The following is a 26,682-nucleotide window of genomic DNA, read 5'->3' as shown; positions in this document are numbered from 1 at the left end:
TCAATCTGTTCGATAAATGGGACGCGTCCTATATGTACTGTTTTCGATATTATCGCTAAACCTATTTTAATATTGACCGTGTAGTGGTAATCGATTTGATGACATCGTAAATACATTTAGCGATCTCACTAAATCTTTTTTTTCATATTTTGTAACATTTCGACTTCAGCAGACAGATAGTCTCTGATTTCAGTAACTGTACTTTGAGCATCATAAAGCAATTAAAGATATCTTCAGTTGTTCATCGATACATATTTTAACGTAATGGTATTATGCTAACACTTGTAGATCCTTTGAAGATATCAATAGTTTCGTTTCGTTGATATCAGTAATAGCGACACACAGCGAATCTTTGCATAAAATTGAGAAAAGACAAATCAGTCGGTGCACTAGGGGTAAGTCAACAGCTGGAAATTAATGAATAAATACATTGATTTGAATTTCGCGCTCGTCTACTATCGACTCGTTCCTGCATGCCCGTGAGGGAGATAACCCCAGTTTCAAACTCGTGTTTGCTGCTTCCGGTTTCCGCTCAGACCAAACAATGTCGAAAGACTTGGAGGTAAAGGAAAAGAAGAAGAAACGGGTCTTGAGGCCGGAGATTACCGCCAGCAGCCCGGACATGAAGAAGACAAAGTCGATCGACAGTCTGTCGTCAAAGGTTGGGCGGCTGAACTATTTGTAGAAACTGCTGGAAAGAAATCGCGCCGCTTACGGTGTCCTGTTTTCGTTCACTTTCAGGAATGGCTACAATTTTTATTCGAATCTACAATGATCTTTGTGAATCCTGAAATTGCGTGGTATCATCGTGCTATGGGGTTTTGCGTGCTTAAGAGCATCAGATGTTGTGTGCATTGAACATCCCTGAATTGCAACAAATACCTTAAGCAGTCTTAAGTTTACAAAGCTCATATCAAAGTTTCCCATTTACAACCCAAATGGGCTAGATTGCAGTTTACCGGGCGCGCGACCCGGGACTGCTCAGCGCTCGCTAATGAGCGCGCTATAGTGATAGCTACTGAACTGTCTCACTTTACCGCGCTGATGTATCCTTAGGGTTAGGGACCCCCTTCTAGATCCTTAGGGTTTGGGACCCCCTTCTAGATCCTTAGGGTTAGGGACCCCCCCCTCTAGATCCTTAGGGTTAGGGACCCCCCTTCTAGATCCTTAGGGTTAGGGACCCCCTCTTCTAGATCCTTAGGGTTAGGGACCCACTCTTCTAGATCCTTAGGGTTAGGGAGTAAAGGTTAGGGTTGGCTTACCTTAGATGCGATTATAGCCATATATCCATCCACGACTCGAATATATCATATCATTGGCTGCACAACACCTTGAAAACAATGCCTAGGTGTGGCTTCTCGCTTTGATGAATGGCCTAACTCTGCGCATGCGCAGTAAATGAAAACAAACCATAATAGTTTGTTTTCATTCACTGCGCATGCGCAGAGCTAGTGGGGTAATGACCCGTTAAACGAGCACTAACTAACTGTGATCGCACCGGTGGTCCCGAGGTAGCGTGTCCGCTAATTAGTCTAATTAGCCAGTTGAAATCCCACGACCCCTGCCGAGAGCGTTCGAGCCCCGCCAGCTCAGTGAAAAAAATTTGAAAAAGCGCGCCCGGTAAAGTGCACTACTCCCCCCAAATGTATGATTTTTTTGTGGAGAGTAAAATAAGGGTTGCAAATTCAAATAAGAAACAATAAGATTCAGGTTTTCAAGAGCAAGATGACAGCCTCCAAGCAAGTACTAGTACATACTCTGTTTCAAATTGTTATTCAAAGACACCAACTCAGTCGGTGTTTACTTGCAGGAGTCTATGCTGTTTCACATGGAAGAAGAAGAGGTTGACCGCCATGACCCACACGATGACCTTGATGTCTTCAAGACTTCTTGTAATATCATGAGGGAATCAGTCTCTGACATAAACAAACTGAAACAGAACAAAGAAGCTGTAAGTTATGAGCTTTCTGTGTGTTGGCTTGAATCTTGTTTTCTGGATTGCAGTTTATCGTGTTGGTAATGTCTCTGTTTATCTCACTGCTGTTGGGATTTATTGATACCTTTGGCATGTCTCTAATTTGAATACACATTGCTATTTAGGAAGTGATCACATGCGAGGTATGTTGTATCTGGGATTAGACTTTCTTTGTAAAATCCAGATTTTAGTACATTTTAATGAGTCCCATCTGGGATTCGATCCCAGATTCGCAGAGTTTGGCGCCTCATCGCCAGAACTCAAAGTCAACTTCCTAGCCCGCTCAGCCGCAGTGGCTTCAACATTTGTTGTTTTCTTCTGAATTGTCGCAGGATTTAGTTCTGGGATATACAAAACGGTATATACCCAAGTCAGGGAGGACAATAGTCATCTCTCTTAACTGGTTAAAGCTTAGAAGCAACCAAAAAAGGAAGATAATTAAAACAGAATTATCATATATTCATGACATGTAATTTACATTGCTGACTATGAAAAAAAAACCCAACAACATTATAAGCATACAATTGCAAATCAAAAGTGCAGTATTTTGTACTTCGGCTTGCTACCCACAAAACAAAGCAGGTGCGATTCCAAACCCAGTCAGAGGATGGGGACGAGCACTCAAGTGTTACGAAGACTTTCATTGGTTGGTTCATTTGTTGATGTGCTCAAGGTGTGTGTATAGAGATGTTGGGTTTTGTAAATACAGGCTAGTTTTTTTTACATTTATATTCGATAAAATCAATACTGAGATGGTGCACTATTCTTTAGCTGGAAACTGTCATTTGTCCAAGTGAAAAGCACAACTTGAAACTGAATCAAGAAAAATTGATGTAGTTTGTTTTCAATCAACAGACATAACGTCATGTGTACAAGTATCACAACTGCTTGTCTTTGTAATTACACTTTTCACCCATACAGTGAATCATTTGAACTCCAATTTTGCGGGATGTTTTTTAATCAGACTATATGTCAACTGTATGTGCTGAATTTGCATTTTTGATAACTTGTGTAAGTCCACAAAAGAAGGAATCAGTATCTGCACAGTTGTGTTTTCGTTGCGTGAACTCTTTAATTTGACAACCATGTTGTCATTGTTTATTCTCATGGTAAGTTACACCGTTAAATTAACATGATTAAAACAGAGAATAATTTTGTTACTGTTACACCCCACTCGTACATGTGTACAGAATTAATAAACAACCAACCCTCATCACAGCATTCCAAAATAGGTGACCCTCTCTTAAAGTCATCATCACCCCCACTAGCCATTAATTATGAACAGCCATTTAATGTGAGCTGAATGGCAAAATAAAGGATGTTCCATGTCTGGTATGTGGATTAAAAGAAATCATTTTAAATATGGTGGTTTTGTTTTGTTAGCGTAAGTTTGATGTGTTTTGAGCCCATTTTCAGCCCTGTAACATTTCTAATGATTTGGTGTGTACTTTCCAAGGGTGTACTTCCTTTTGTCCAGCGCTGTATGTTGTTTCTCTGGATGTTAACAGAATGCCGAAGAGATAGAGGAAAAGAGGATCAATGCCAGTCTCCAGTTTGTTGTCCTGAAGAAACTTAACCGCCTTGCTCACTTTCGTTGCCGCAAGGTCCGAGAGGGGACCAGCGAGGTTGGTTGTCCTAGATCATATTGTTAAGTAACATTTCTGTTATTCAGTGTGTACCAAACACTGACTTGCAGAGTATGTCTCAGACTGGGAAGTTCAATAGCTGTCAGTTGTTTTTTGGTTTGGTTTTGTGCGTTGTTTATTGCAACACTCAGCAATATTCCAGTGATATTATCACTGATAAGGTGGCAGTATGTAAATAATGAAGTCAGACAATCCAGAGATCAACTGCATGAAGGACTAGGAGTAGGTTACATGTCAGTCAGCAAACCTGATGAGAACCAAAAGTTTGACTGTCTTTGCATGTGTAAGCTTTACAGCTGTGGATTGTAACATGCCAGCACTCACTGGGTTGCTTGTGACATGAGATTTTTTAAAGTATTTAGTGTTACTCTTTAGGAAATAACAGTTGTCTGTTTGATAAACGAAGCAACTGAAACCTTTGTGGCAGGCCAAGCAGAGGATTGACCAATACCATCTCCAGCTGCAGAACTTGTTGTACGAAGCCATGCACCTCCAGAAGGAGATCACAAAGTGTCTGGAGTTCAAGTAAGTCATCAAATTAAGAAGGAGAGCATCGAGGTAAGTAAGTCAAGTAAGTCAGGGAATATGTAGGTGTTTGCTAGGTGTCTCGAGTTTAGTTGAGTCAGGGTGCTTCAGGAAAGAGACCTTCAAGTGTATCCAGTTCAAGTAAGTCAGGGAATATGTAGGTGTTTGCTAGGTGTCTCGAGTTTAGTTGAGTCAGGGTGCTTCAGGAAAGAGACCTTCAAGTGTATCCAGTTCAAGTAAGTCAGGGAATATGTAAGTGTTTGCTAGGTGTCTCGAGTTTAGTTGAGTCAGGGTGCTTCAGGAAAGAGACCTTCAAGTGTATCCAGTTCAAGTAAGTCAGGGAATATGTAGGTGTTTGCTAGGTGTCTCGAGTTTAGTTGAGTCAGGGTGCTTCAGGAAAGAGACCTTCAAGTGTATCCAGTTCAAGTAAGTCAGGGAATATGTAGGTGTTTGCTAGGTGTCTTGAGTTTAGTTGAGTCAGGGTGCTTCAGGAAAGAGACCTTCAAGTGTATCCAGTTCAAATAAGTCAGGGAATATGTAGGTGTTTGCTAGGTGTCTCGAGTTTAGTTGAGTCAGGGTGCTTCAGGAAAGAGACCTTCAAGTGTATCCAGTTCAAGTAAGTCAGGGAATATGTAGGTGTTTGCTAGGTGTCTCGAGTTTAGTTGAGTCAGGGTGCTTCAGGAAAGAGACCTTCAAGTGTATCCAGTTCAAGTAAGTCAGGGAATATGTAGGTGTTTGCTAGGTGTCTCGAGTTTAGTTGAGTCAGGGTGCTTCAGGAAAGAGACCTTCAAGTGTATCCAGTTCAAGTAAGTCAGGGAATATGTAGGTGTTTGCTAGATGTCTCGAGTTTAGTTGAGTCAGGGTGCTTCAGGAAAGAGACCTTCAAGTGTATCCAGTTCAAGTAAGTCAGGGAATATGTAGGTGTTTGCTAGGTGTCTCGAGTTTAGTTGAGTCAGGGTGCTTCAGGAAAGAGACCTTCAAGTGTATCCAGTTCAGGTAAGTCAGGGAATATGTAGGTGTTTGCTAGGTGTCTCGAGTTTAGTTGAGTCAGGGTGCTTCAGGAAAGAGACCTTCAAGTGTATCCAGTTCAAGTAAGTCAGGGAATATGTAGGTGTTTGCTAGGTGTCTCGAGTTTAGTTGAGTCAGGGTGCTTCAGGAAAGAGACCTTCAAGTGTATCCAGTTCAAGTAAGTCAGGAAATATGTAGGTGTTTGCTAGGTGTCTCGAGTTTAGTTGAGTCAGGGTGCTTCAGGAAAGAGACCTTCAAGTGTATCCAGTTCAAATAAGTCAGGAAATATGTAGGTGTTTGCTAGGTGTCTCGAGTTTAGTTGAGTCAGGGTGCTTCAGGAAAGAGACCTTCAAGTGTATCCAGTTCAAATAAGTCAGGAAATATGTAGGTGTTTGCTAGGTGTCTCGAGTTTAGTTGAGTCAGGGTGCTTCAGGAAAGAGACCTTCAAGTGTATCCAGTTCAAGTAAGTCAGGGAATATGTAGGTGTTTGCTAGGTGTCTCAAGTTTAGTTGAGTCAGGGTGCTTCAGGAAAGAGACCTTCAAGTGTATCCAGTTCAAGTAAGTCAGGGAATATGTAGGTGTTTGCTAGGTGTCTCAAGTTTAGTTGAGTCAGGGTGCTTCTGGAAAGAGACCTTCAAGTGTATTCAGTTCAAGTAAGTCAGGGAATATGTAGGTGTTTGCTAGGTGTCTCAAGTTTAGTTGAGTCAGGGTGCTTCTGGAAAGAGACCTTCAAGTGTATCCAGTTCAAGTAAGTCAGGGAATATGTAGGTGTTTGCTAGGTGTCTCAAGTTTAGTTGAGTCAGGGTGCTTCTGGAAAGAGACCTTCAAGTGTATCCAGTTCAAGTAAGTCAGGACAACCTCTAGGATGTTGTCAAACGTCTTCAGGTCAAATAATTAAGGGCACCTTCAGAATGATGCCACCAAGCATCTCCTCTTCAAGTGATTCATGATGACATCCAGAAGGAGGTTCCCAAGTGTGTAGATTTCAAGTAAGTCACCACATCTAGAAGTTCAAGTATGTTATGTCGACTTCAGAACAAGTTCATCCAGTGTCACAGGTTGAAGAAGGTCATGGCCTTCAGTAGGAGATCAGCAAAAATCATGAGTACCTCCCTATGGAGACTGAAGCAATTTGTACTGCCAACAAGGTAGATGGACTGATCACTGATAAATGTAGCAAGCCTGTCTTGAAAGGTGATGGCCAATATTAGCATGTACATGTCAGTGTAGATTGGTAAGTAAACTACAGTTACAGTCTGTTTCCACTCAGCTGTCAAAACCTAAGAGAGAGTACAGTACATGAGATATTTTAAGTTTAAACGTGTTGATTTTCCTTAGATTTAACTTACTGTATCATTAGGTGTGGGCAGAATAATTGTGTATTTTTCTCAAGTTCCTAAATCCCAATTATTGTTGGTTGTTCTTGTTCATGTGATTTGACTGCTATGTTTCTGCAGGTCGAAGGATGAAGAGATTGAGCTGGTGTCAGTGGGAGACTTCTACAAGGAGGCACCTCCAGAAATCTCCAAGCCTGTGAGTAGTACAGCTCTTATGTTAAAAGTATTTTGTTTGTTTATTCCAGCCATATGACGGGTTCTGTAAATTACAACCAATCTGAACCTGACTGTTATGACCTGCATATGTTATTACTGGGGCACCCCATCAGGGTAGGGTGGTAGGGTAGCCTAGTGGTTAAAGTATTCACTCGTCACACCGACTACCTGGGTTTGATTCCTGACATGAGTATAATGTGTGAAGCCCATTTCTGTAGACCCCTCCGTGATATTGCTTGAACATATTGCTAAAATGGGGCTTAACCCACCAAAAATAATCTCTATTGATTTCACTGGGATTTCCCATCAAGGTCATTGGAAATAGCTTGTTTGGAATGAGTGCTTTGTGGAGCCATGAAAATTATTCCTCATGCAAATAAATGAATAGCTGGTGACCTTTTAAGTATGTTGCATACATGGCTTCGGAATTGAAAATAGTTTCATCAGTCTCAGTGAAAACTGACGAGGCACATATGTGAAGACTGTGTTGTGTTTCCAGGAACTGACAAAGAAGGATAAACATCAGCGGACACTGGCCAGACTAGACTGGGAGCTGGAACAGAGGAAACAGTCAGTGCTCTGTGTTGATATATGTGATTAGTTGTGAGGAAACAGTGATTTTTATGTGTATCTATCTGTCAGGAAATAGTGATCTGTTTATATATGTGTCTAGTTGTCAGGAAACAGAGTTCTGTTTTATCAGGAGTTGGTGTTCTGTGTATATACGTGTCTAGTTGTGATGTTGTCTTTTTAACCTGTTGTGTATTTTTCATCGCTCAACTTATTACTGATTATTATTTAAGCTATGTTGTTTTGCTAAACATGTTATGTCATTGAATCTGTTTCTGAGCTGTTGTGTTGTTCAAGTTTTGCTGTATGTTGTTTAAGCTGGTGTTGTGTGACCCCCTGTTGTGTGTGGTTTGGGCCGTTGTTTGTTACCTAAACTTTTGCTGTATGTTGAAGCTGTTATTGTGTGGTGTTTAACATGTTGTGTTGCTTATCTTGTGTGTTTAACGTAGGTGTTTTGAAGCATGTTTTGTGTTGCTTAATGCATTGTTGTGTACTGATAAAACTCTTGTTGTGTTGTTGAAGCTGTTGTGTGTTGTTTAAGCTGTTGAGTGTTGTTTAAGCTGCAGTGTGTTGCTTAAGCTGCAGTGTGTTGAAAGCATTATTATGTGTTGTTTAAGCTGTTTTCTTGTCATTTAAGCTGTTGTTGCATTATGTTAGTTGCTATTGTGTGTTGCTTAAGCTGTTATTGTGTTGCTTAAGCTGTTGGTTGTTGTGTGTTGTTTTACATGTTGTCTGTACGTGAACATGTGTGTTGTTATTGCATTATGTTAGTTGCTATTGTGTGTTGCTTAAGCTGTTATTGTGTTGCTTAAGCTGTTGGTTGTTGTGTGTTGTTTTACATGTTGTCTGTACTTGAACATGTTGTGTGTTGTTTCAGACTGGCAGCCAAGTTGAAGGAGGCCCAGACACAGAAGGAGGACATCACCCAGGAAATCAAGACTAAACAGGACCACCTGGAGAGTCTCCAGCCCAAGCTACAGTCCATCCTACAGGTAATCATAGCAACCACAACACACCAGGCAACACACATCCCATCAGCGGTTGTACAAATGGAGACCAACCATGGAGATGACTGGCTGGGGTCGACGTTATCAAGGCCATCTTAATGCTGTGGCTGTTATGTGCCTGTCTTTGAGTATGAAAGTTGAGTTCTGTTGTTGCTTTGAGGAAAAAAGGTTGGGCCATTAGCATTATTCAGTAGCATTAGACCTACCATCTTTCTTTCTGTAGACTTTTAGAGACGTATAAATTAAATGATAAAATGTGTATGGGGCAAGGGGCGTCCTGGAAAATCTCTGTGGATTGTGTATTGTTTGTTTGTTGTCTAACTTTGCACTCAGTAATATTCAACCTATTTGGTAGCAGTCTGTAAATAGAAGAGTCTGGACCAAACAATCCAGTGTTCAACAGCATGACCATATGATGACGCAGAGATGCCAGAGCTTACAAAATGGCATACTTGTTGTGATTTTGACCAATTAATTACGCCATTACACCTAATATGTGAAAATTATGCTTTTCTACTGGTTTTAGGAAAATGAATAAAGTGGATTTCACAAGGAAGTGTTTTTCGTAACACACTAAAGTAGGGATTAAGAAATGGCCTCACATGGATAGAAATCACTTACTCTTAGAATTGCACTCATTCCAAATAATTTGTAAGGAATTAAAGTATCTTGTGTCACCTGACCAATAATTTTTGATGCATGGAGTTTCATAATTATTGGTGATGTGTACCTCTGCTTAGAAACTGAAGAGAGTAGAGTAGTCCTTTTGTGAAAACGTGTACTATATCGAAGTGACTGGAAGACAAGTGTTACACTTTTGTGGTCTACATTACACTTTTTGATGTCCAGTATTACACTTCAGCCCAAAATAGGGTTGACATCTGTTGATGATGTGCCAACCTAGTCAATGATGCCGCTTGCGAGAAGCATGTTTGTTTTAGACTACTTCTAACCTGGCTATGAGTGTAGTAACGACAGATTAAGGTTGACAGTGTTAGATGCTGTTCCTGTTATAGGCCACGAAGCCAGTGCAGGGCTACCTGGGAATGCAGTACGATGAAGTGTGTGAGCAACACGAGACTGCATATCACCTCCCCCGACCTCTGTATGTCCTCTACATGCAGGCCAGTGCGTACAAGGAGGCTTGTGGTGAGTACTCAGGGAACCATCAAACTACCTCAAATATCACTTCCAGAGACCTCTGTATATCTTGTACATGCAGGCCAGTGCGTACAAGGAGGCTTGTGGTGAGTACTCAGGGAACCATCAAACTACCTCAAATATCACTTCCCTGACCTCTGTATATCCTGTACATGCAGGCCAGTGTGTACAAGGAGGCTTGTGGTGAGTACTCAGGGAACCGTCAAACTTCCTCAAGTAAGTCTCAGTGAGTGAGTGAGTGTAGTTTTACGCCGCACTCAGCAATATTCCAGCTATATGGCGGCGGTCTGTAAATAATCGAGTCTGGACCAGACAGTCCAGTGATCAACAACATGAACATCGATCTGCGCAGTTGGGAACCGATGACATGTGTCAACCAAGTCAGCGAGCCTGACCACCTGATCCCGTTAGTCACCTCTTACGACAAGCATAGTCGCCTTTTATGGCAAGCATGGGTTGCTGAAGGCCTATTCTACCCCGGGACCTTCACGGGTCAGTAAGTCTCAGCTATGAAAACAATTAAAAAACATTCTTGTACTGTTTAGTCTCTGCATTGTGGACAAATGACTGTCTTCATGACTTATGTCTGTACTGATTGTTAATAATAATGAGTGGACATCAATTCTATGACCTTCCATACACAAGGTATATGCTCAAAGTTTGACATTGTTACCCAAGTCAATGTATCAGACTGTACTACAACCCAAGCTGCTGTTAGCAGTCATATGACCATCTCATGGTCATCAAACATGGTCACCTATCCGGGACTCTCATCAACCAATTTTACCAAGCGTCAGTTGACTTGTGACCTGTGTTCTTTGTACAGGAGAGGACATGAAGTAGCCAAGCGGTGAAAGTACTCACTCGTAACGCAGAAGTCCTGAGTTTGATTACTGATAAGGGTACAATTCCCTCAATTCACCTACAAACCGGAATACCAACTAAGAAACAGTGGCATTAAGTTTTTTTCTCACTCACATATTTAGAATGCTTGAGACAGGTGTGTATGATCGATTCCTCTCTGTTGCCAGACACTCAGCTGAAAGTGACCATAGAAGGAGATATTGATGCTGCTAGGTCCCTTGTTACCACAGCAACACCAGACCTAGGTATGTCACACAATGTTGATAATGTACTGATGCTGGATCAATAGTTACTGAGAAATGGTGTCTCTGTTTTTTTAAATTTCACATCTTTTCGTGTGTAGCTTTTGAGCATGTTTTCAGTGTATTGGAAGCCATGTTTTGCTTGCATTTCATTTTCATCTTGACCTTCAGATGAGGATAGCGACAGTGACCAAGAAGAGCAGGAGACATCTAAATCGGTGAGTTTTGAATATTCAAAGTCAGCTACATAAAAAGTTCAGCTTGACTCTGAGGACACATGACACTGTATCCCATTTGCGTACATCGATGCTGATGCTGTAGATCACTAGTCCAGACTGCCACCATATATTGCTTTATGACCACATGAAAATGCATTTGTCATGATGATGATGATGGTGCCAAAGTTCAGATCACTTCCATACCCTTAGTCCAGGTCACATGAACCTTACGTGCAAATGCATGTTTGTCCATCAAACTGTTTGATATTAACATAGTGGTTGATGTTGCAGAAGCGGCGGAGGAAGACAGTGGAAGCGAGGCAGACAGACAAGAAGGCCAAAGTTCTCCGCAAACATCCACTGTCGGTTATACTAGATGTCACAACTAGAGGTTTGTGGATTTACAGCCTGCATCTCACACAGTACATACATGGGGTATAGAGTGTGGAGAGTAGATATTAGAATGAGAGTTTGTTGGTGGATTGTATGTTGGTGTCATATACCACAGATTAACATGCTGGAAAGAGTATAAAGATTAGACACAACTTAGTTTGTTTCAGCATAAAAAAACATTAAATAAAAAAAAAACAGATGCAGAAACATGTGAGAGTCATTTAAATCCTCCAGTATAATCAGTTTTCAGACATAAAATGTCTCCCTGAAGTCAGTGATTATAATCTACAGCTAAATAGCTAAAATACACTAGACCATATGATAATGACACTCACCAGCTCCTGTGCATATGTGGTGTTGCTGTAAGGGGTTGTCAGTTGATATACCTGTTATAGGGCGTTCTCCTATTCTCGCGGGTTTCCTATTCTCGCGGTAAACATTTTTTCTGCCGAGGTTGCCGATGCGTGATACTTAGCGGTTGTTTACATCATTGAATAGACATAATGAATATTCGTGAGTTTTAACCAACTTGGAAAAATTGTTACTTTTCCCTGCCCTTCCCAATAAGATTCCCCTTCCTTACACCTATTAACGTTACTTTCCCGTTGTACCGCAAGAATAGGAGACGCCTCGAAAAGTCAGCGGTGGACGACCATGTTTTTCATCGAGTTCAAGTGAGATAATACCCTTCATGGATCAAGCAGTTGATAGATGCAGATGTTAGAGGGGGGATCTCTTCATTTAAAAACAACAAGCATACATATGAAAAGAACTGTTTATATCATTTTTTCAGCTGATATTCGTAAGTACCGCAAGAATAGGAGCCGCCAGTATAACTTTCCTTTTCTTCCACCAGATGGCAGCAGCCTCCACCTGACCTTCCACTACCTCCTGGTCCTCCAGATCATCACTGTCAATGTCAAGGTCAACTGTGGTCCAGACACCATCACAAACTCTATCTCAGGAGGGTAAGACAGACATATGACTGGCTCTTATTTCATACAAGACTGGTGTCACTAAACTCATTACCTGGGTTGGACCCAGTGGACTGAGATGGTTTCAGTCTGCAAGCTCTTCACAGTGATTACTGGTTTGTAGCTCTTTCAATACTGTTGCTACCACTAGTAACATTTCCCGGCTGTTCACTAGCAACCACAACCATGAAAGGAATTGATAACTCTCGACTAGCCATTAACTGGCTGTTATGTTCACCAACAACTGATGACTGTCAATTCACTATCCACAGATGTGTTTCTTACTCTTACCTGTGAAGACGTACTTTAGAACTGGTCTTCAGTAACCCATGCTTGTTGTAAGAGGTGATCGGGTGGTCAGGCTTGCTGACTTTGTTGACATATGTCATCGTATCCCATTTGTGTGGATTGATGCTTGTGCTGTCAATCACCGGATTGCCTGGTCCAGACTTGATTATTTACAGACTGCTGCCATATAGCTGGAAGTGCTAAACAAACAAACTCACTTACACTTAATATTGTCATCTAGGGCATCTGTTGACCTTAATTGATGGATCTTATCTGCATAAAGGGTTATGAATTGATATACAACATCATTGAATGAAACCAAACTAGATATGTTAATGTTTGTCTGCCCAGTGAAACAATTTGAGGAAGTGTGTTTGTTAGGTAAGCAGACAGGTGTGAAAATCTAACAATCCATTATGGTCCACTATTCATGATATCTCACAACTGTTGTAGTCCAAGAATCTAGCCTACAAAGTCGTTCTTCTATATCTTCAGGGACCTTCTGTCTCTGGACTCCATCTTGAATGAACTCTACCCTGGTGACCATGGCAACACAACTCCTAACCAGGCTAACCAGTATGAACTGGTTAAACAAGGGTAAGTTACTAGAAATAATAACATGGGTAACAGATGAAGAAACATTTTTAACGTCAGCTAGTCACAGGAGAAGGACAGAAGGTGGTCAGTGGTGATTCACTGAAACCTTGGTTTGGTTCCCACAATCACCGATTCCATCTATTTTTTGCAGGATAGGTGAGTTAATTGACCTAGGACTTCGGCAAATGACTGTCTGGAAAAACAGCATTGCCCCAATAGTGTAGGGATACATTCAAAGGTTTTGGTGAGTCAGTTTTCAAACTGCAACCGTATATGCTGATTATACAGTGAGAAAGTTATGGCACTGACCAATCAGAAGTCGTGTTATATACTATGTTGAATTAGAATTCTTGGTATATTAGCATCAAACTTGTGCTTATGGTTGGGAAACGTGAACACTGACTCAATAGCTGGCTATTAAAGGATGCATGAGTTCAGTGAGTACCTGTGTGAAGTGGGGCGGCCGTACATGTATGCACAATGGCTTTATCCTTATATTCATCACTCACTGATATTGTTGCAGGATGCATGAGTTCAGTGAGTACCTGTGTGAAGTGGGGCGGCCGTACATGTGGGCACAGTGGCTGGGGGGACTGCAGTTCCTCGGAGACAATGGCTTGGAGAAGGCCAAGAGTTCTGTAAGTGCCAGTTACATGCAGCAAACCATCAAGAAACTCCGACGGCGGATCAAGTCTCGTTTGTCACTTCTGCAACAGCTAGCATCACTTGGTGAGTGCCAGATTATCTTCCTGGGGCTGGATTTGTTTGTGCCTTGCTGTTTGTAGATGTCCAGCTTAACTTTATGCCTAGATCAAGTATTACTAAAATCAGACATTTCGTTTCAATGCAGTACCTGTCTCCAGCATGAAGTCTGTGGTTAGAATTGGTCATGAATTGTCGTAAAACATTTAACAGCATATTACAGTCAGCAAAAGTGATGCATACTATTGTATGAAAGATTCTGGATCAGCGTTCATGATTCTCAGCTCAAGACAACCTTCATATTACCATGAATATTGACGAGTGAGCCACATGATACAAGCAAATAAGCCAGCTGACAAACTCTCCCTTAAAGGTCTCATCAAATGAGCACTGGTTCGGTTTCAAGTAAATGAGGTTTGATTTCTTGTCCTTATTATGACAATTTGAATCATAACAGCCCTTATTTCTAAACCGAGGAGCCATACAATTGGTTTTGTAGTCTGTTCTTGTTAAAGTAATTGTCCAAAAGAATTTGAGACACCAACAAACAAATGAAGTCAATCAGCAGTTATTCTCTTCCACTATGTAGTATGAGTCATTTTGTATTTTCTTCATCAGAGCGGAACTCTATCCCAGTCAGCGGTGATGTCTTGAAGAACTTTCCAGCCAAAATTCTGTCCCATTTGACGTCATGGCAACGGTCCACTTACGATGACTTTGCCTCCCTGCCATACACTCAGTCGGCAATTTCTTCAGACATGGCTCGTGAGACTGACATGTTCTTCACCCTGACCATGGAACGAGGATCAGGTGCATGGTGCTTTTTATTATCTACTTTTGGGAATATTCACACTGATGATCACCCCTTGTAGAAGTCAAATTAGAAATGGCCCACAGTAACCTATGCTTGCTGTTTAAGAGGCACATATTGATAATCTGTGCTTGGAAATTTATCTATGGATACTGGCAGTGAGTATTTGTATAGTTTCCTTATGAAATGATTGACATGATAATGTATCTTATTCTTTTATCTAACTCTCTTTGCACCTGGTATAGCTTGCAGTGATCTTGCTATCCTTTATAATTGTGTAGATGTAGTTGTTTCCCTTTACCATGGCAGGATCCTTTGATTATGTGGTCAAAAACAGGGTTTTTTGCAGGTCATCTGTTAGAATGTTCTGCTGTCTAGTATTTAAGGTTTTGATTTTGTTGTCTTTTGATTGTTTTAACATTTATTGTACAATGTTTGCAGCCAAATTGACATCGCAAGTGATCATCACGCCTGACTACCCTGCAGTGGCACCCATGTTTGTTGTCAACATCACTTGGCAGACAGATCGCAATGCTGGAAACGATATTCATGTGAAGGTGATATTATAATCAACGGGAAATGGCCTCATGCACATGTAGCAGTGCCATCCTGTGTGTGACAGGTCCATGGTTGTATGACAGGTCCCAGGGTATGTTACAAGTTCTAGAGTGTATGACAGGTCCTAGGTTGCATGACAGGTCCCAGTCTGTGTGACAGGTCCCTGTGTGTAGAACTAGACAAAGGGATGTGACATCCCAGGGTGTGTGACAAGTCCTAGAGTGTATAACATGTCCTAGGTTGCATGACAAGTCCAAGTGTGTGTGACAGGTCCCTGTGTGTATGACAAGACAAAGCGGTGTGACAGGACCCAGGGTGTTTGACAGGTCCCAATATGTGTTTGACTGGTCCCAGGGTTTGTGACAGGTCTCAGTGTGTATGAGAGGTCCCAGTGTGTGACAGGTCCCAGGGCATGTGACCAAGGGTATGTGACAGGTCCCAGTGTCTGTGATAGGTCCAAGAGTGTGTGATAGGTCCCAGTGTGTGTGTGTCATAGGTCCCAGTATGTTTGATGGGTTCCACTGTGTGTGACAGGACTCAGTGTCTAAAACAGTTCCAATGGTGTGTGACAGGTGCCAGTGTGTGTGATTTGTCCCAGGATTCATGACAGTTCCCAGCGTGTGTGACAAGTCCCAGGGTGTGTGTGCCAGGTGCCAGGGTGTGTGACTCGCCCCAGGATGTGTGACAGGTCCCAGGATGTGTAACAGGTCTCAGTGTGTGAGTATGACAGCTCTTAGGGTGTGTGACAGGTCTCAGTGTGTGACAAAAAACAAAGTTTTCAGACTTCCAACATTATCTTGCAGATACTGTTACTGTTGTGTAATTGCATTAATTATAAAGATTCCCACACTTCCACTATCTTCATCTTTGAATTATCTAATAATAAAAAATCTAATCCCAGCATTACAACTTACTCACCCAATCTCATCCTCTACTTGAACCCAGTCACTGAGTCTCGTATCCTCCACCTCAACACACAAAATAACTCCCTCCAACTTATCCACCCACCAAAAGCAAGTTTTTCACCCTCTGAATCACAGACTAGATAATCATCCAACCTTATATAGTATTCCCAGAAATTATTGAGAATCATGTTGCGTCATGTAACTCATTACGTTTATTAACTTCTGGCGTTTTACATGTTAAAACATCATCCTTTTACAGTCTCAGTCTTGTTTTAGTACTTTGTTAGACCTCCTCGCTCAGCAATGCATGCCTGAATACGCCTAGGCACACTACCCATCAAAGTTTGTAGGTAAGCGTGTGACAGGGTATCCCAATATTGGACCACCTCGGCCTTCATATCTTCAATATTTCTCAGTCCCTTTTGGTTTATTCTGTCCTTCATGACTCCCCACACATTCTCAATTGGGTTTAGGTCTGGGCTGTAACTGGGCCAGTCTAAAACTTGAACATTTTCGCCCGACAACCACTGTTTTGTGTAGCGCGCAGTGTGTTTTGGGTCATTATCATGCGGGAAAATCCAATCATCTTCATACAGTGTTTGTGCTGTCGGAAGAAGGTGACCATTTAGAATGTCAGCGTATCTTTCTTTTGTCAAGTTTCCCGTGAAAACACACAATGGCATCACTCCGCGATCCGATATGCCACCCCACATGTGAAACTTCGGGCTATGTTTTGGTCGCTGGTAGATAGGTTTGACAGTATCTTTGGTCCAAATTTTCACACAATTAGGGAAAAGCCAAACAGAACTTTCATCCGAAAAGAAAACATTATCCCAATCTTGATTTTCATGAGCCCGACACCAGTTTAAACGTTTTTCCTTTTGTGCATCTTTCATCAACGGCGAGGGAATTCCACGTTTTTTCACCCAATTAAGTCTCTGTAATTCCTGTCTAACTGTTTCATTGCATACCTGAGGACTTCCTCTGCTAATCATTTCATTTCTGATGTTCTCAACACTTTTCAATTTGCCCCTATTCACAATCTGCCCAAGTCTGATCCACAACACTGAATTTCCTAGGCCGACCTGCCCCTGCTTTGTGCTCTATCCCGGTTCCTGTTTGAATATTCTTCAAAGTTCTGTATACTGTAGACAGAGGAATACCATGTCTACAAGCTAACACTTTAGCATCACCCTCACCCCTTTCAAAATCATCTAGAATGAGCTTTCTTTTCTCTTTTGCTGTAAATTCTGCCATGTCAACACAGGAAGCCGTCTGTTCAGACAAGGGAGATAACTCTTGACGTAATGAGCTGCCTTCTAAGCCTTCAAGAGTTGTCTCCCTTATTTAGTATGCTTAGTGCATAGTGAAAGCCCTTTTTCCAATCTTAGCATCATTAGAAAAAAAACAAAGATTTTCTCAATAATTTCTGGGAACACTGTATGTAGCTCACCCATCAACCCACCCATGTCAGTTACTCACTCACTCACCCCTGTTTGTGTCCAGGAGCTGGAGGAGGAGGTCAACATCCACTACGAGGAGTTGGCAGGGAGAAAATCTCAAGGTCAGCTGTTGTCCAATCAACTACAGCGTCTCCTCATGTGTTTTGACGTCTATCTGGAGACAGAGTCACATGATGTGTCCTCACCTGTGGAGATCCCCAAGGAAAAGGTGTTCCCCCGGACTGCCAGGTGAGATACTATGATGGGATAGAGGTTCTTTGACAGATGTTTCTCTGAACAGACAGGAACTGGTGAAATATTAAGTGAGGCTGGAACAGGTGTTCCATATTAAGTGAGGCTGGAACAGGTGTTCCATGAGCAGACAGGTGAGATATTAAGTCTGATGGGGGCTGTTTCCTTTGACATCCAGGTGAGATAACTAGGGGCTAGGGGACAGGTGGGTGGATCAAGCCAAGCAAGATATAAGTCAGTTGTTCACCAAGTGAAGTGAGATACTGAATGTGGTAGGGCCAGGTATTTTTCCCCCTCTCCTCTCCTCTCTTTCCCCCCACCACCTCATCTCATGGTAAAATAGGGGTTTGGGGACATGTGTTTCCCTGTACACCCAAGCAAGATTTTGTTTGCCTCGTCAGCCAGACGATATATTTGATGTTAGATGTTAACTTCTAAGATGCTTCGGTGAAAGATCAAAGGTGCCAACAATACTTTATCAGACGATAATGTGCACTTTTTGCATTACGTCACAATGTGTTGATGTCACTGCGCCATTCCAGTCTGTCCCCTCGTAACTGAACGTTTTTTGCATTACGGCACAATGTAACTGACGTCACGACGGATGTCAGTTGCTATCGCCTCATAAAGCCTCCCACAGTAAACTGCTTCATCGCATCCCGTTTCTTGGTTTGCAGTTGAATCACGCAGCTAACATCACTGATGGCAACATTACGTTTATGGTTTCCAAAGGATAAAATGTCTCATAGTCCGACTAAAAATTTTACAGACACAGTAATGTTTGCAATGTTTACATTCCCACAATGCAATCGTGGAATGCAGCATGACTAGTCAGCTTCAGCTGAATGTACTGATCTAAACTTTCGTGGGTAGTAGAAATGAGACGGTCATATTGCCTTGTATGGTTTAAGAGAATCATAGATGTAATTAAAATGATGTAGAGAAGATATTTAACCCGAACATAGTCCGTCACCAAACTGTTCATCATTTGTTTATCTAGTAACATTTGTCTTAACGTAGGGGGCTGTGCGAGAATTCTTAATTTAGGTCACAGACACTGTCGTTTGTTTTCTGCCATAGATTAATCAAATTTTTAACTTACCTTACCATAGGTCTTATGCATATTACCTCAAGCTTCGCTAGTAGAGATCAGACAGACGTTGATTCGCCATTCCCTGAATGGCTACCTCGTATAATCTACGGATGTAGTCACGGAAGTGACGTGATCTCCCTACTCGCGGGAAAGCGAGCCATCCCAAAATTCACTTTTACTTCTAGCGTTCGTCTGATCAGACGTGTTTGTTTCGCTCGGAGTTTTCTATTGTGTTGAATAAAGTTGTCGTTCAACAGGTAGGTATGTCTTGTTTCCCTAGGTGTGTGGTTAGTTAAATTGAATTTAACTTCACTTACCTTGCTACCTCGTGTTGTAAATGTTTCTTTTTTTTCTCACTTCGATGTGGGTTTTCCTGCGTTGTTTGTGAGGTGTCATGGCGGCCTTGGAGGTTCTTTATTCCGTCAGGAATACTTCCTCCATCTGTTCTGCTATTTTGTATGGTATTTCCTCCCGATTTTTGCCGTTTTTCATGTGTTTTTTTGTCCCACGTGGCATGTTTCACAGGTAGCCATGTTGGTTGCTAGCCGTCGCTGTCGCGAGCTTACAGGCGTACCCACTTTAGGTTGGGGGTGCGCTTTTGCTGCATTTTTTATGTAGGGGTGTTTTTCGTTTCTACCTCTAGCGTTATTGTTTTATTTCACGCTTCGGGTATGTTTTTATCTGTTGCAGTTAACTGTGTATGACTCGGCAGTTTTGTACTGTCTGCAAGGGGCAGAAGTCAGCCAAGGATCCCCACCCCTGGTGTCCGGATTGTGCATCGCAGACCTGTTCCCTTGACAGCCGCTGTCAGCATTGTACTAGTCTTTCTGTGGCGGATTTCAAGACCTTTTTAGCTGTCCGTAGAAAGAGGTTTACTCAGCGGAAGAGGAGAATGTCTTCCCCAGCTTCTTCTTTAGGTTCTTTACAGGATGACCCGGAGCTGCCTACCTTTACAGCACCAACGCCGACGTCTGGTTTGGAGCGCTCATCTACGACGCCGGTTCGATCGTCTCCGGAGCCACTTCGCTCGGACGCCTTTGTTGACTTATCCCGTCCGGACGCCTTAGCGCACCCAGAAGTTCAGAGGCTATTACGGTCTCTCCTGACGCCCAGCACTTCTACTAGAGAGCCAGCGCCGACCTCAGCTACTGTGCCAGCGCCCATGTCAGCGCCTGCCTTGATTCCCGAACTAATTTCAACGTCAACGCCTACGCCTATGCCAGCACCGACACCTACGTCAGCGCCTATGCCCACGTCAGCGTCTACAGCCTTGATGGGGACACCTTCACTGGTTCCAATACCAGCACCTATACCTACGCCAGCGCTTGTTCAGACGCCGGCTCCTGTGCCTCCGCCAGCGCCTTACCGGATCCCCAGGATCTCTCACACGCTATCTAGAGAAGAGGTGCTACAACGTCAGCTAGACGAGGAGCGCGCTCGGCGCTTAGAAGCTGAGCGCTCGAGACGCAGATCATGGTCCAGATCTCCGAGGAATCGGCGCTCCCGTTCTCCTCACCGTAGTCGGCGCCGGCGCTCGCGCTCATGCTCACGCTCTCCTAGACGACGGCGCTTCCGTTCGCGATCCAGATCTCCTCGGCGCTCTTCCAGAACCCGGCGTTCACGTTCACCAGAGGCCTCGCGAGTTTCACTGAAGGATTCTTCTACTCGGACGCCTTCTACCTCTTCCACCCAGCGGCGGGAATCGACTTCAGTCTCTTGGGAAGATTTGGAGGAGCAACACTTCTGCCCTGACTATGAAGAAGAGGCAGGTGTAGGCGAGGATGATGGCACCTATCTACCACTATCGGCAGTGTTTGAGTGGATTGCTGACAGGCTACCTGACTGTCCTTCTCCGTCAGTCGATCCTAATAATCCGGCGTCCATCCGTTTGTCCCCGGAACTACTAATTCCACCTCATCCTATGGTGGCGGAGGCAGTGTCTCTCCTGGACGAGGATTTTGCCAAGCTGTCTCTGAATCCTACGATCAAGGCGTCTAAGTCAAGGAAGTCGGATTACAAGATCCACAGCCTAGACTTCACAGATAATGGTGCAGCCCAGGACGACTCACTCAAGCGCTTGTCAAGTTCTTCACTCTCAGCTTATAAAGTGCAGGACTCCAAATTAGCAGCTATTGACACGGAACTCAAGCGTATGCTTAAACCCATTTCGGCGTTAGCCTCAGCTACTTCAGCGGCTGCAGCAGACCTATCAGAAGACAACGCCTCCAGGGTGGATCATCTCACGACGATCTTCCAGTGGCAGGGCAAAGTTCTTCATGACTTACTCGGTCACTTACGTGCAGCGTTGGCTATGACAACTTCGGTTCGCCGCTCCGGCTTCCTGGATACATGTAATTGGCAGGAGGAATTTATGCGCCAATTACTTCGGGCTCCCTTCACTTCCAAGTTTCTGTTCGCCGACAAGATTCCAGATATTTACAAGTCGCACGCGGAATTAACGAACACTGAAGTCGCGCTGTCTACCTTTGAGGCGCTTGGTTCTGCCTTTCGTGGCAGAGCCAGAGGAAGTGGAAAGAAGCGCTATATTCCCAGGAGGGAATCCATCCGCTCCTCCTTTGGGAGGGGACGGGGCCGCACCAAGGATAATGACACTCAGCGGAAGCCCCAGGAGCGCAGCCGGGACACCCCCTCGATGCCAGGGCGAGGCAGAGGCAAGCGCCCCTACTCTGGTCGCTGAAGCCGTGGATGTCTCCGACTGGGACCTCCCACCCCCAGTCGTACCTGTCCATCCGACTCCAGTAGGTGGGAGACTAGGGATCTTCTGGCCCAACTGGTCATTCCTAGAGGATCCGTTTGTAAGCAAGATTCTGAAGTCCGGCTACAAACTACCATTGGTCGAGACTCCACCGCTGACATCTACTCCCCAGTCGCGGATATATCCTCAACACCAACTAGCTCTCCTAGAGTCCAATATCGACATTCTGTTATCCAAGAGAGCCATAGAGACAGTGCTGGAACCCCACCGCTCCCCGGGGTTCTACTCACCCATCTTCCTGGTGCCAAAGAAAGATTCCGACAAGATGCGCATGATTCACAACATGGCGGTCTTCAACAGACAGTATCTGGCCGACCCTCCTCATTTCCGAATGACGTCCCTAGAGCAGATTCGAGCCAAATTGTCTCCCGGGGCTTGGCTAGCCAGTCTGGACCTACAGGACGCTTACCTACATGTTCCCATACATCCGCGTCACAGGAAGTACCTGAGGTTCGTCTTCAACGGAATACATTACCAGTGGAGGGTGCTTCCGTTTGGCATTTCTACGGCCCCGTGGCTTTTCACACGCATCACGCTTCCGGTTACCAGGTTTCTTCATCTAAGGGGAGTGGACTTCGATCCATACATAGACGACTGCCTTCTCAACCACGGCAGTCCTCTACTGCTACGCAAACACTTGGACTTCTCCACCCGCCTGCTGCATCAACTGGGTTGGATGGTCAACACCAACAAGTCACATCTGGAACCAACTCAAGAACTGACCTTCATCGGGGGATTATTTTTAACAAAAGACAATCTTGTCAGGGTCCCTCCAGATCGATGGCTAAAGATTCTGGCGTTTGCGGATCGAGGTCTCTCTCAACCCATGACCCTCAGAGAGTGGCAGTCTCTGTTGGGTCTTTTGACATCGGCGCAGGATCTTACTCTCAGAGGGCGCCTTATGCTACGGCCCTTACAGAGGTTTCTGTCACCATTCATCCAGATGAACGACCTCAAGTCACGGGTTCTTCTACCTCCACATCTACATCAGTATCTCCGGTGGTGGATGGTAGAATCGAATGTCTGCGTCGGCGTCTGTTTGGAAGACTCCAGTCACGACCACGAGTTGTTCGTGGATGCGTCTCTACTAGGGTGGGGCGCCCATCTGGCGGGCCGAACGACCTCAGGGCTGTGGTCCGACGCCGAAAGGTTGTGGCACATCAACAACCTGGAATTGCAAGCCGTCATTCTAGCAGTTCGCCGCTGGCTACCGATTTTGTCCAACACCAAGCTCCTGGTGGCGTCGGACAACTCCACAGTCGTCTGGGTTATCCGGAATCAGGGCACGACCAGGTCCAAGCAACTTCTAGACCAGATGTTCGTGTTAGCAGATCTGCTAGACAGCAACAGGATCACAATCAGGGTTCGACACATACCCGGCTGCAAGAACATTCTGGCAGACGCGTTGTCGCGCCCAGGCAGACCTTCACCGACGGAATGGATGCTTCATCCAGACGTGTTTCGTCAGATTTGCCTTCGCCACGGGAGACCCTTGGTGGACCTCTTCGCCACCAGCTTCAACCATCAGCTACCAACTTACGTGTCTCCCGTACCGGATCCACAGGCTTGGGCAGTCGACGCTCTATCTCTGTCGTGGGAGGGTCTAGACGCGTACGCTTTTCCACCACCCGTTCTTCTCCCAGAAGTGATTGGCAAGATCAAGCAGACACAGAACCTGAGACTGCTTTTGGTCGCGCCCTGGTGGCCAGCCAGACCGTGGTTCCCCGATCTGCGACGCCTCGTCAGCGGAGATCCGGTTCAGCTTCCAGATTGGCCACACCTCCTTCGTCATCCGCACAGCCAACAACTCCATCCAGATCCGCTGAGATTCCATCTGCACGGCTGGACCATTTACAGAAGGCATTAAGGGCGAAAGGCTATTCCTTGCATGTGGCGAATGCCATAACCCGAGCTCATCGGACATCCACCAGATCCCTCTATGATGACAAGTGGCGCTCATTTGAAAGCTTTTGTGCTCAGAGATCACAGGATCCCATGACAGCTTCCCCACAGTTCGTGGCGAATTTTTTGATGTTTCTACGTAATTCCAAGCATCTCAAAGGGAGTACGTTGGGTACCTACTTGTCAGCATTGAACTCCGTCTTGGCGGTCAAGACGGATCGTCAGATTTCTAAAGTTCCAGAACTGGTTGCCCTGCTGAAGGCGTTCAAGTTGGAGGACCAGAAGGTCAAGTTCCGCCCTCCAGCTTGGGATCTGAATGTTGTTTTGCAACACTTGAGAGGCTCCCCATATGAGCCCCTAGAGGATGCTTCCTTCGAGCTGTTGTCCAGGAAGACGGTCTTCTTACTTGCCCTAGCTACGGCAGCTAGAGTTAGTGAGATTCATGCCCTGGATGTCACACAAGTGCGTTTTGAACAAGCTAGGCATGGTCGAGTCCACTTGGGATTGCTGTGGGACTTCATTGCCAAGAATCAGCTTCCCGGGCAACCAGATAGACGGTTCTCCATCCCGCCTTTATCGACCATCCTCGGACGACATGATACGGAGGAGGAGTTCCTGTGTCCAGTCAGGGCCCTTAGATATTACATCCAGAGGTCTGCCTTGAAGAGACATTCCCGAAAGAGACTGTTTATCCCTTTTTCTTCATCGTGCAAGGGGGAAGTTAATAGAAACACTATTGCTCTGTGGCTTCGTGCGACTATCCTGGCGGCGTACGATGCCAAGAAACTCCCCCATCCGACGGCGAACAACCCCCATGAAATTAGAGCCCTGGCGTCCACTATGGCCCTCCACAGGAACTGTACGGTGCCACGGATTATGGAGGGTTGTTTTTGGAAGTCGTCCACCGTTTTTGCCTCACACTACCTGAGGGACTTGGCTGTCGAGGACATGGAGGGGCTTCAGTCTTTTGGCCCGTTGGTGGTTGCACAGCAACTCACCCAGCCTTCCGCCCATTAGGTAATTGTGTTGTTCTTACCTTTGGTCTTAAGATTAACCTCACCCTCTGGGTGCGTCGGTTTCTCTTTGGAGTTCCCTTGGGTTATCCTTTGTCCTGTTTCCAGGTTTGCCCTGTGACGTTGGCATTGGTCTCCCGGGTCTCCTGTGCATGTGCTTGGTCTGCTGAAGATGTGAAGGTCCTCCGGAGTCCACACCACCGTCCTCTCTGTCGAAGCCATATGCATAAGACCTATGGTAAGGTAAGTTAAAAATTTATTAAAATCTAAATATTTTAGATATTTAAATACTTACCTTACCATAGGGCGGTGACTCCCTCCCAACGCTGGATGCTCCTCCCCACTTTGGACTCATCGGACCTTTCTTTCCTGCTGCCAGTAAAAGTGAATTTTGGGATGGCTCGCTTTCCCGCGAGTAGGGAGATCACGTCACTTCCGTGACTACATCCGTAGATTATACGAGGTAGCCATTCAGGGAATGGCGAATCAACGTCTGTCTGATCTCTACTAGCGAAGCTTGAGGTAATATGCATAAGACCTATGGTAAGGTAAGTATTTAAATATCTAAAATATTTAGATTTTAATAAAATTAGACTTAGAAATTATTAAATACGGCATCTTAGAAAAGAAATACAGTTCATTCTACCACCATGTATAGTGTAATAAAGCACACTTTTGCCCTGAACTATATTTCTTAAACACTGACTGCCTATCACTACTCATAGCTACATCAGTGGTATTTTATAACACATGTTTGAAATAGGCACAAGAAACAAATATCTCCTGGCATTTGGTTCCAGGGGATGATTGCTTTCTGTGCCTGTTTTTCAGTATGTGAAACCTGATTTAAAATACCTCTGATATAGCTACTAGATAACTCTGTGTGGCCAATTCGGCCAGAATTCATGGTGACTTTCAATGTGTAAAGCAGGATTTTGATTTGACTTCACTTTCGGCGTAAACTTTCAATTATTTCAGCACCCTAGATATCTGCAGTCAGATATGGCAGGGAACCTCATCTGAACATGGTTAGATTGTCAAACTTGCAGTGACTGCAGGTTTATGAATTACATATATTGCCTTTATTATTTCACAGAGGTCCCAACAGGAAGAAGCCCTATCGCTACATGCCGGATCTCAGCATTTTCATACAACGGTAGCTTTTGACCCAATCACAGTGCAGGGTGAACGTGAAACATCCAGTCACAGTGCAGTTTGAACAAGAAACAGCTAGTCCCTGTGCAGTTTAAGCCAGTCACAGCTGATACATTTCAACTATCACAGACAAGATGATCAAGACAAACATGGTCATCACCTTCAACCAGCAACCCTCATAATACTACAGCTGTCAGATATATTCTGGGTTTTCTTTGTTCAAATTCAAAATGGCTGTAGTTGCAGGAGAAGCATGTCATGAATCTTGTAAAGATTTTTTTGAAACCATGGCAAACATCTGTTGATGTAAAAGACATCTGGAAAATAAACCTTCACCAAAAGGGAGGTGAATGTGATCTTTAATATTACCTGTGTTTGTATTTTTTGTTTTGTTTGTTGTTGGTAAATGCCAGTTCGAGCCTTGGATGAACACAATGTATCAAACTCTCAATAACAGCAATTATCAACATAATTTTTATTCAGTGACATATGTTGACCTAATGCATGTTCATTGATGCAAATCATTTGTAATATGATTGCAAGTATACAGATATTCATGAGCAAATTATGCAGACTGGATCAAGCAGGCGTACAGACATTTCATTTTCGCAATGCAAACAGCAGAATCAATTTGGGTAAAATTACACAAGGAACTGTGTAGGTAATGTTTTGATTATCCATTAGCATGCACTGCTGGTACATTATGCGTCTTGGTTTTCTGTTTACTCTGTTGGATATGGTAGGCTTGTGAAAAAACTGTAGATTTAATGTGCCTCTGTTTTGTTGTCACTCAGAATCCATGGTCACACACACTTGTGCACATACATCCCGAGCTGATTCTAAAATGAACTTACCCACAACTTGCTCGCATGCACACATGCATGCACATTTGGATACAGTGACGTGGTCAACCAAGTCAGCAAGCCTGACCACCTTGTCCCATTACTCGCCGCTTATGACATGCAAGACTTGCGGGAGATACAGGGATGGTGGAGTGGCTCAGTGGTTAAGGCGTTTGCTCCTCATGTGGAAGGCCTGGGTTTCATTACCCA

General features: G+C 44.0%; 1 protein-coding gene across 1 annotated transcript; it reads left to right on the top strand.

The window, feature by feature from the left end:
* Nucleotides 1-466: 466 nt before the first annotated feature.
* On the top strand, nt 467-25,993 carry LOC137255239 (THO complex subunit 5 homolog). The gene is made up of 18 exons (XM_067792680.1): nt 467-661; nt 1,811-1,951; nt 3,484-3,600; nt 4,049-4,146; nt 6,612-6,687; nt 7,207-7,277; nt 8,155-8,269; nt 9,301-9,433; nt 10,477-10,554; nt 10,723-10,769; nt 11,061-11,160; nt 12,019-12,130; nt 12,920-13,021; nt 13,545-13,750; nt 14,342-14,533; nt 14,976-15,091; nt 17,504-17,688; nt 25,572-25,993. The coding sequence occupies exons 1-18, from the start codon at nt 545-547 to the stop codon at nt 25,633-25,635; spliced, it is 2,070 nt and encodes a 689-aa protein (XP_067648781.1). The 5' UTR covers nt 467-544; the 3' UTR covers nt 25,636-25,993.
* Nucleotides 25,994-26,682: the final 689 nt, after the last annotated feature.

This window comes from Haliotis asinina, chromosome 1 (genome assembly GCF_037392515.1).
Source record: "Haliotis asinina isolate JCU_RB_2024 chromosome 1, JCU_Hal_asi_v2, whole genome shotgun sequence".
In the NCBI taxonomy this organism is placed as follows: Eukaryota; Metazoa; Mollusca; class Gastropoda; order Lepetellida; family Haliotidae; genus Haliotis; species Haliotis asinina.
This window is presented reverse-complemented; position numbering and strand designations above follow the sequence as displayed.

Excerpts from the sequence above, each read along its gene's own strand:
- LOC137255239 (XM_067792680.1), top strand. The coding sequence starts at position 545 with ATGTCGAAAGACTTGGAGGTAAAGGAAAAGAAGAAGAAACGGGTCTTG. Across the intron at positions 1,952-3,483 it reads TGAAACAGAACAAAGAAGCT|AATGCCGAAGAGATAGAGGA; the intron begins GTAAGTTATGAG and ends GGATGTTAACAG. Across the intron at positions 4,147-6,611 it reads ACAAAGTGTCTGGAGTTCAA|GTCGAAGGATGAAGAGATTG; the intron begins GTAAGTCATCAA and ends ATGTTTCTGCAG.